This window comes from Rhinolophus sinicus, chromosome 2, assembly GCF_057876585.1.
Source record: "Rhinolophus sinicus isolate RSI-liver-muscle chromosome 2, RSI-T2T, whole genome shotgun sequence".
NCBI lineage: Eukaryota > Metazoa > Chordata > Mammalia > Chiroptera > Rhinolophidae > Rhinolophus > Rhinolophus sinicus.
Window position 1 is genome coordinate 127041820 of NC_142502.1, and position 10599 is coordinate 127052418.

General features: G+C 46.3%; 1 protein-coding gene across 1 annotated transcript; it reads left to right on the top strand.

Moving 5' to 3' along the window:
• Nucleotides 1-3925: 3925 nt before the first annotated feature.
• On the top strand, nt 3926-9876 carry FABP1 (fatty acid binding protein 1). The gene is made up of 4 exons (XM_019749224.3): nt 3926-4070; nt 5722-5894; nt 7557-7649; nt 9744-9876. Exons 1-4 carry the CDS (start codon nt 4004-4006, stop codon nt 9792-9794), a joined length of 384 nt encoding a protein of 127 aa, XP_019604783.1. The 5' UTR covers nt 3926-4003; the 3' UTR covers nt 9795-9876.
• Nucleotides 9877-10599: the final 723 nt, after the last annotated feature.

The window sequence follows — 10599 nt, forward strand, 5'->3', positions numbered from 1 at the left end:
CAGTATAATCATGAGAAAAACATCAGACATATTCCAGTTGATGGATATTCTACAAAGTATCTGGTCAAAATCCCTGAAAACTGTCAAGGTCCCCTTGTTTAACAAGTTTATTTTTTAACAAGGAAAACGTAAGAAACTGTTACAGTCAAGAGGAGCCTAAGTGACATACAACTAAATGTAGGAAGGAATCCTGGGTGAGGCTCCAAAACAGAAAAAGGCCATTAAGGATGAACTAAGAAAATCTGAATAAAGTATGATTTTAGTAGATGATAATGTATCGCTATTATATCACTAATTGTAACAAACGTGTCATTCTCGTGTAAGGTATTAATAATAGGGGAAACTGTGTGAGGTATATAAGAACACAAGTTTCTGTGAATCTAGATCTATTTTAAAATAAAATCTTATTAAAATTGAAAAAATTAAAAAAAGAAATCTGACTAAAAGGAGGCCATTGGGAGTGGCCTGAAAATTGCCCTATCTAGGATCTGGGAGACAGAGGAGGCCCTTGCCTCGTGTCTGTCATCTTGGGCTACCTGCCTCTCCATCTGTCAGGCTGTCCGTCTGCTGTGGGAGCTGTCAGGTCTGCACGGCTGTGTCGGTCCCTTGACCAGCCTCTGAGTGAATCATGCCCAGGCACTGCCTGGACAGGGTAAGCAGGAAAAGCAGGCAGAGGGTCCAAAGTGAATCAGCTCACAGGACCTGCTTTTCCTCAGACACCAGAAAAGGAGTGTCCGATCCAGTCTTCCTAGCAGCCTCTGACATGGGTGCTGACTTGCCCTAAGGAGAAACTTTCATGACCCTCCTTCCCATTCTTCACCTTACAGCCCAGAGAGCAGCACTGTGGGGTGTGGCATCTGACATCTGTAGTCAAGGGGAGAGGGTCTGGATATGGAATTTATATGCCAGGTGTAAGCCAAAATTAGTTTTAGACTGTAATAAAGAGTAAAAATTATTTATTTCAGTAAAAAGAAGCTGCAGCTTGGGAGACACAGATTTAGGTAGCAACCGAAATTGTGTTCCACCAAGACCAAGGAGAGGCCACCTTTATAATGAAAGTTCCCACCCAGGTTCTCAATTAGATCTATTTTATGTAAATGAGATATCCAAATTTGTGCACTTCTTATTGGTCCAAATCTCACAGTCCTGATTGTTCGACATTACGTGTCCTGGTTAGCCGTTATGGAGCAGTGCTGACTGTCGGGATAAAGGAGCAGGGCATAGTGTGGGAAGCCGAGAGTTCAGTCTGAGATTCTTGCCCATATACAGAGTATGTGAGAAGCCCCAGTCAGTAAATGGACACTAGGCTCTTATGATTTATAAAATCTGAGCCCTCGGTTGACCATGGAGAGTCCATCTCAGCAGATAAATTCCTTCTCAGGGTTCACATCAGATGAATCTTTCTCTTCAGGGTCCACATTTTATTGCAGCATTTGAGGAGGGAATTAAAGAAAGATGCATGGGGATTCACTTCGCAGCAAATAAGCGGCTTCAAATTCAGTACTAGCCTTCCTAGAAACCCTTCCTGCCTCATTGCCACTGGGGTCTTAGTGACCCATCACTCTGGCCCCTCTCCTTTCTGTCTGCCGTACTTCTCTTGCTTCTCCCCTGACATCCAAGAGGGAAAAAGAAGACACAACCAGGCCTCTTCCAGTCTCCAGCAGAGCAGCCCTTCTCTCCTTCAGCAGCTTAGCCCTTGCTGAACATATATCTTGGGTCTCACTCACCCTCTCTCCCAAGCAGCTTATCCAGTCATTTACACACACACACACACACACACACACACACACACACACACACACACACACTGCTCCAAGAGGAATTCTGATGCCAGTTCTTAAAATAATGAATTTTTCCTTTCCTTACATATATGAAAATACAAAATGATTGTCCTACTTGGAAGCGATTAGTGTCTAATATGGCCACCTTCAATACAATGAAACATGTTAAAAGGTACACAATCAAGGTTCAGAACAAAACGAGAGAAGTCCGTAGATGTGCCTGTCATCCTTTGAGACACTTTTCCCATCTGGGTACGAGGGAATTTGTGGAGACTATAAATAGCTGTGAGTTCTCCGCATACAACCTGCTCATCATTCTCCAGTCGCAACAACCTGTGGCCTATGAGGCACTTTGTATCCTGGGCACTGTCAGAAGAGGGCCGAGCAGCGAGGGCAGCACCACTCTGCACTAAAAAGAATGCTTTATTGGTTCCAGAATCCTCATGGCAGCACATTCAACCAGTGCCCTCTGCCCACACTGTTCAGGTAGTGATCTCTTCGTGGCAGGATGTATGCAAGTGCTACTGTCAGGGATGCTGCAGAAGGGCTCTGGCATTGAACACATGAGCGGACGAGAGGACATCTAAAGTGCTGAATCAACATATCTAAATTCTGAATGTTTTGAAGAGTATGTGTGAGGTGGGTAGAGCTAGCAAAGCACAGCTTTTCTGTGAGCTGACACGCTTGTAGTCTCCTCGTGCTTGTCTTCCTGTGGCATCAATGTCCACCTGTATCAGCTCGCATCCACTCACGTATCCCCTGCCTCATGCCAAACCAGAACCAGAACCGGGGCTGCCTGGCTTCCAGAGCAGATGCCCTAGCCGCCCAGAGAGTTCCGGGGTGCAGAGCAGAGGACGGCCAGGTTGGCAGATGAGCATGGAAGTGTATAGTCATCTTGGTGATTATGCTGCAGGTAGGAAAGGCAAGGGCGAGAGCTGTCCAGGACACTGCTCTGTCTAGAACCTGCCATCTTCTCATGCACAGGCTGGAACGGCAGAGCAGGGTAACAGAAAAAGGAGCAAGAATGGATAGGGATGAGAGGAGAGTAGCTGGCTCCTGGGCCTGGGGTCACGCATTGCCAACCCTATTCACGTCCTCAAACATGGGGCTCTCAGCCAAGACGCAACCCTGTTAGCTATGTGTGCACACAAACACACATACCCCAATCTCCTTGCTTCCCAGCCTCAACAATTCTGTGATTGGACAGGTTGTGCCAACCTGACTACTCCATTTATATCTCTTATTTTCCAATGAGAAGATCCATGGCCTCATGACAATTTGACAGCTTTTATTGCTGACCCATCATTAATTGGACACTTACCGAGTACCAGGTGTTTGGAATACCAAGGAAGAAGTACAGTGAAAAAGAATACACAGAGGTATAATCCCAGTAGGAATTACAGTATAGGTATTTCCCAAGTGCTCTAAAGCCCAGAGGATTCGTAAAGGAGGTGAACAGGTAGAGAAGGGAAAGAAGGGCAGAGGCAGCAGTGTGAAAGCAAACATGGAGGCATGAGCGTCCCTGAAGTATGCAGTTGGCCCCACAGGTACTACCTTCTTTCTTTCCCCTCCCTTGTCTCTGCCTAATAAAATGTATCTCAATCTTCACACAGCTGGTTTAAATGATTTACACCTTTCTTTTGGTATGTATCGTTTCAACACTTCAGAAAGGAGACTGATTTGGACTGTGGAGGAATCTATAACCATGGAGGCGGAATTCCCAGAATACAAAATGGCTCTAGGGACTGATGACAACTTTGTAAAAATTAAATTTGCATAATGGTAATGTTATGTAAATAGGGTGAGATTTTTAGTTTAAAGGAATTCTTTGGTATTTTTCTGTTTGTCTAGCTCTAGATACACACACATGCATGCACACACATACGTATCTGTGTATAGACACGTATACATACACATACACACACACACACATTTAACGGGAGAGTAGCACATTAAAGGCTGCAGGACCAGAGGGCTTTGCACGTAACTGACACCCATTAATGTTTGATGAAGGAGAGCAAATCTCCGCGGTGCCCATCCTGCTTTTTTTATCATTGACCATTGCTCTCAGAAGTTAATATTTGAACATGGCCATAAAGAGTTGACAGATGCTGACCTATGGCCAACATTCAAGGGGGAAGAGCCTCCTATAAATCAGCCCACACTAGACCGTCCTGCCAGCAGAGCTACAGATCAACTGTGGAGAGAACCTCATTGCCACCATGAACTTCTCCGGCAAGTACCAAGTGCAAAGCCAGGAAAACTTTGAGGCATTCATGAAGGCAATCGGTGAGTGCTGGGCTGGATGCCAAGGCTGGGGGTCAAGGCAATGAGAGTCTGGCCCTACAGGAGGTGGCTAGTCACCAAAGTGGGCTCGATGTTGGGATGGGAGAAGAGGTTCACGCTTTGCACAGACCAGGGCCAGGTTATGCATGTGGGTTTTGCAGTCACTTGCAATTACTCCATAGGCAGGTGGAAAGAGCACTGAACTGAGGGCTCTTTGGGGTCTGATTTGGATTGAAACCATCTCTGCTGGTACCTCATTGTGTGACCCTGTTCATGCATTCATTCATTCATTCATTCATTCATTCATTCTTCTAACAAACATTGATTCAAGTCAAACCATATTCTGAGCACTGTGCTGCACAGATACCAAGAAAACAGATAACAATGAGCCACATTTCTCCAAGGGCAGTTTAGAGAGAGAGAAAAAGAGAAGAAATAAATGTAGTGAGGGCTCCTAATATGTACTGTACTGAGTGCTAACTCAGGGCGAGGCACTGTGATAAGCCCTCAAAATGCAATATCCCATTGAATCCTCAATAAAGAACTCTGAGTTAGGTACTATTAATTTTCCCATTCTACAGTAAAAGCAACGGAGGCTTAGAAAAGTTTAGTAATCTTGACCACCAAGGTAACTCACGTAGGAAGTGCCGCAGGATTTGAAACAGGTGTTGGTTCCTAGAGACCCCCACTTTAACCCCTGTACCCCCCCCCAGAGAATTGTACGGTAGGATGTGGTGCTCATGGGAGGGCATGGAGGGCAGCTTGATGGTGGTGAAGGTGAGCAGACAGATGTCCACGAAGGGACTGGAAAAGAGGATTTTGCTCCAGGTCAAGGGAACCTTGTGAGCAAAGGAGTGAGACAAGGAATAGTGATAAGAAGGAGAAGGGTAGGGAAGACAGCAAAGGCAGAGACAGGAGAACATTCAGGGCCAGCAGAGAGCTTGGATCTTCTCCTGTAGGGCAAGTCACCTCTCTGTCTCCCATCCCTCACCTGTGCAGCAGGACCCTCCACTCCCACTGTCAACAAATGTGGTTTTGTGAACCTCAATTCATATAACACCATAGACATGCTCTGAAATTTGTAAAGCTCCTACCCACGGCAAGGCACTCCTGATACATCTTCCTTTAGAACCTAGACAGAAGAGGTCAAGGTAGGGCTAGATGGACAGGCATTTGCCAGGACAGTCCCAGTGTGTGCATGTTTGTCCTGGCATAATTATTAATAGCTCTTCCTGTCACTCCCAAGAGTGACCTGGCTTGGAAGATAAACTGTATTGGTCAACCTGGGAGTAGAGGATGAAATGTTTGTACTCAGAGAGCAAAGCCTCTGGGTATTAGAGGAGGAGAAGTGAGGAAGGAGAGTGAGCAAGAACCAGGGTCCTCACCAGGGAAGAGGTTTTTCAGGCCAGAGGAGTGTGTTTTATGAACCAACGGGCAAGACAGTGGGCAGGGCAGGGCAGGGCAGGCCAGGTCAGGCCACTGATCTTTCCTGTCTGAAGTCAAAGCCCACACTGCCCACAGGACTCCAGTACACGCCTTGGCCTCTGAGAGCTGCATCTCCCTCTCCCCCTCCAAACCACAAAGTTTCTCTCTTGACCACTGCCTTGCAACTGCTATGTCTGCCCATCTCTAAACCTCAGATGCTTTCCATCAGGTCTGCCTGACGACCTCATCCAGAAGGGCAAGGACATCAAGGGAGTGTCGGAAATTGTGCAGAACGGGAAGCACTTCAAGCTCACCATCACCACTGGGTCCAAAGTTATCCAAAACGAGTTCACCTTGGGGGAGGAATGTGAGCTGGAGATCATGACTGGGGAGAAGGTCAAGGTAGGAAATGCCCCTCAAGCCACACTCTGCCTCAGGAACTTTCCCTGGAGCCTGGTCCCAGGCCTTCATTCCTCAAGGCTCCCACCTCACAATTCCCACCATGGATACCCTATCTCTGAATTCACTTCTGGGGTGAGAGGCAGAGAGACAAAGACAGCTCTTAGGGAAGAAGTGCTTAGAGAAAACGCTCCCATTTTCCCAGGTCTGTCCAGAGGTGCTCTGGCCCAAGAATCGGAGCTCTCCTAAAATGGAGGATATGGAGGAACCAGGCACAGAGCAGGTGTCTAAGTCTCAGGTTTTCCCAGGCCCAACAGTGGGCAAGTGGGCATCAGTGAAAAACCCTTAACAGAGGACTGAGGTCATTCTTGAGTCCAAAGTAAACTGGCTTTTGCTGGGCCTAGAGCTGGTGGTCATGGGAAGTGGCTTCCTGGAGAAGGTGCTGGCAATACCAGAATACCAGGGCCCCAGGCAGACACTCAGACCAAGCCTTCGGGGGTGGTCACTGAGCCCCTGGCCTCAGCTACCTCATCTGTAAAATGGACATAGTCACCCTTCGCAAACTGAGGGCAGGGCAACATCACTTCTGCTGGGCTGTGGTTCAAGTGTGCAATGAGCCCTGTGTATGGTTGTGTCAGTGGTCAGCAGGCCATGGCAGGGAGATCCAGTCACTGGGGTTACTGTCACCAGGAGCCTCTCTTCCCTCCTATTTTTTTTTTCTTTTTTACTTACTAAATCATCAGTTTATTGTAAAAGGATATAACTCAGACATAACCAGATGGAAGGGGTATATAGGGCAAGGTATGTGGAAAAGGGCTCAGAGTTTCCATGGCCTTCCAGCATTCCACTCTACCCAGATCCCCACGTGTTCACCAATCTGGAAGTTCTCTCCTCTTTCTCCCTGAGAAACTCCACATACCCCAGTACAGCCAACACCACTGAGCAGCCCTTTGTTCCTCCCCGCCAAACACCTCTGTGCACTGGGCTCAGCACATTGGTCTTTTTACCTCTTCTGAGACCTCTTTATGTCTGCTTCTCCAGATATAGCATTACAGGTCAGGAAATCTGTGATAAATTTTAGGAGGGAAATTCTTTTGATATGCCCGTAGTACGGGGAAGACCGTCATGGGTTTTACCCCAGGCCTTTTCCAATTGTCCATTTTGGAGTTAAATGTGTAACCTGGGCCAGTGTCTTCTGCTCCCAGCTGGGTTTCTGTTACCTCTTCCTGAATGCATGAAGCCTGAAAAGGATACATCAATAGGAAAGATAAACATATCAGAAGGAATAATGCATACCAAAGCAAAATATGTTTTCTCCCCACTGGTCAGTATTTTAAATTTTGCTCCCTCCATTAACTTAGAGAATTGAAATTTTATTCAATTTTACTTTAGTGTTTGCATTTGAGCCGCTTACATATTTTATGCTGATTTCTAAATCACATACCATGTATTAGAAGTCTGACAAAAGAAGTCCTGACATTTTCTTTAGTTCTTAAATGCACTTCAGTTCTATTTAGAGCCAGCGAGCTGGGGGGTTGGCCTTATATAAATGAGTGGTTTGGTTGTTGTAAGCAGAGACCCATGCAGTGGAGCCATCCTCATTGGCAAGGGTTTTGCTCCCTGCACAGACCCTTCTTGACTGGTCATCTCTTCTGTCCCCTGCAGGCAGTGGTTCAGATGGAAGGTGACAATAAACTGGTGACAAGTTTCAAAGGCATCAAGTCCATCACCGAACTCAACGGAGACATAATCACCAATGTAAGTTGGTGCTCTGAGCTTGCAGCTCCCAGTGCCTGAGGGGAGAAGAAAGGTGAAGAGGAAGGAGCAGGCTTCCCCACCACCTTTCCTGTTGTCAATCTCTGCTACCACTTACTGAGGACCCATTATGTACCAGACAGTTTACACACATTATCTCTAATCTTCCCAACAACCCTAAGTGTCCTAATGGGGAAACTGAGGCAACAGCCAGGGAATGGCAGAGGTAGGGTTCCTCTGAATGGAGTCTGTTTCATGGGGCTACCATCCACAGTTGTATACTGCACAACCTTACGGAGAGCCACTCCCGTTGTAGACACTTTAGATTTGTGTACTTATAATTTTGCAATGCCTGCCAGTAAGGAGTATTGTTCTAACAAAACCAGGACAGTGCACCAGGGTGCCTTTCCAACAGATAGAAGAACTGTATCTTGAGGAAGGGGCACCCTTTCCTAATTCAACTAAGACTCCACATGTGCTGGTAGCAGCCCCAGCTCTTCTAGGTTCCTTCGGGCTGTCCGTCCCTCCACCACCACTCTCCTCATCAGGGTTGACCACTGAAACCACCCCCATTTCCTTCTCTCCTCATTACCATCCCCTTCCTTCACCAAACCCAAAGAGGATGGGGCAGGAAAGGGTCGTGCAGAGCTACCAGCACGGCCTACCTTTCTCAGTCTCCACTGAGACGTCGCCATAAGACACACTCTCACCCTAGAGAGCAGGAATCCATTTATTCCCTCCCTTGGGCCTCTGATTCATGAAATAACCCTTCCCATTGATGCAGAACCTACATGCAAGGAAGGCATTGTTTGACCAAAAGGTGGGCTCTTTCATTGCTTTTTCTATTTTATGATGCTACAGTAATTACCAGCCATAAGCCTTCTCTTCTGCCTCAGCACCAACCAAGAAGCCATAAAGACCTCCATATGCCCTGCAAGCCCAGGGCACTCAATAAATGCCTTTGCCCTTTTGGCATTTATAAGGGGAATCATATGCATGGCCATCGTATGGCAGCTTATAAATCTGGAACACTCCAGCTGTGTGTGCCATAGCATCCTGAGTGCCTGTCTGTCACCCATGTCTTGTCCCTGATTCAGTGCAGTGTTTCTCCACCAGTTATGTTCCCCTGGCTCTTTCTTGCCCCCAGGCTGTGTTTTAGGGAGTAACAGAAGGCAGAATGTTGCCCAAGGGGTCTATCATCACCCACTTCCAGTGGAAAAAAATCCTTCAACTAGGGAGAGTGTGGGAATCAACCATGACACATGTGGTTCCCAGGCGTGACCCCAGCACATTCGCAGCAGAGAAGGGAGGCACCAGCAGGAGAGCAAGAAATGATCTGTCCTTGTCCTGGCCAATGTCCTTTAATGCTCTCCATCTTCTCTAATCCTCCTATTTCCTGCAAGGGAGGCAGGATGAGGTATTTAATAGACAGGTTGACCTGTCCAAGGTCATCCAGCTAATGAGCTGTAGAACCAGAGTTCAAACCTAGATCTTTCCATTCCATTCCATTGCTGCTGAAACTAAGGAACTCCTTTTTAACTCTCATGACATTACCCCACGTCATTTCCACAACCTTGTTCAAGGAAATCAGTGGAAGGGAGGGGCAAGGTGAGAAAGGAATATACCTCAAAAACTCAAACACTGATGAACCTAATAAATCCAATGCTTGTATATGCTTCACAGCATTGGGAAGAAAATTATGCTCTACCTACTATGTTCCAGGCTGAGTGCCTAAGTGTTTCCACATACATGTGTCTCTGCTATTCAACATGTGTTTGGTACATATTAGGCACTTAATGGAACTTTGAGAAATGGGATTGGACTACACTGGTTTGGATGGTCTTCCTCTAACAGCCATTGATGTAGAAAGGAATTCAGGAAGAGGCAGGACAACTCTCCACATAAGGAAGTAAACTGACAAAGACTTGGCATGGGATTTTAGAAAAAATTACCAGCTCTTTCTTTGGTCCTATAAAAAACAGAGGAATCTTTGGGTTGTTTCATATGTTAGTATATTTAGGGCTATTTTGATGACTTAATTATCTTTTACAATTCAACATCAGATTAACATTGCACAATTTCTGTTCTTACTTTCAGACCATGACATTGGGTAACATTGTCTTCAAGAGAATCAGCAAGAGAATTTAGACAAGTCAGCATTTCATCTACTTTTACTGTGTAAAATTAATGTAATAAAGTAAACTATGTTTTTAAAAAAAATGTATTTTCTTCTTGATGGGCTTTCACTGATGGGGCTATTGGTATCAGGAAGCACTGATCACCTATATTTTCATAAACTTTGATAACCTGCATGTTCCATCCTAACTGGGTCAGGTCTGAAGCAGACCCCAGGCCTCCCCCTCAAGTGACCCTACAAGGAATATGAAATATGGTTGGATCTGTAGAACGGCCCTGGAATGACCTTTCCTAGGAGCTGGAGCAAGACGGTATGCGGTGTGCTGGCCCTAAGGGTGGCTCTCCCTGAGGACAGAGAGCAGGACTGCTGGGCAGACAAAGGAGGCTTATGCCCATGAGAGTGGCCACAGTGGCCCCACCCACCAGGGGGCATGAACAAAAAGAGCAGGCACTGACACACCAGATGAACAATTCTCCATCCTAGGAGAGGGCTGAGTGAGGAGCTTAGCCAGAAGTATCAGAAGTAGACAGAGGAAGCTTCATGCCATGAGCAGAGGCAGAATGTGAGAGAAGAATGATTTCTCTGAACAGTACTTTGCACCAGGCTCTGGTAGTTGTTACACGTTAAGTTGCATCTCCCCAAAATTCACACGTTGACGTCCTAACCCTCAGTTCCTCAGAATGTGCCCTTATTTCAAAATAGGGCCAATGCAGATGTAACTAGTTAAAATGAGGTCGTACGGGAGTAGGGTGGTCCCCTAATCCAAAATGGCTGGTATCCTTATTAAAAGGAGAAATTTGGACACAGAGACACCCA

What these genes read in the sequence shown, in the direction of transcription:
- FABP1 (XM_019749224.3), top strand. Translation starts at nt 4,004, where the DNA reads ATGAACTTCTCCGGCAAGTACCAAGTGCAAAGCCAGGAAAACTTTGAG. An exon ending in TGACTGGGGAGAAGGTCAAG is followed by an intron (nt 5,895 to 7,556) that starts GTAGGAAATGCC and finishes TGTCCCCTGCAG; the next exon opens with GCAGTGGTTCAGATGGAAGG. An exon ending in ACGGAGACATAATCACCAAT is followed by an intron (nt 7,650 to 9,743) that starts GTAAGTTGGTGC and finishes TCTTACTTTCAG; the next exon opens with ACCATGACATTGGGTAACAT.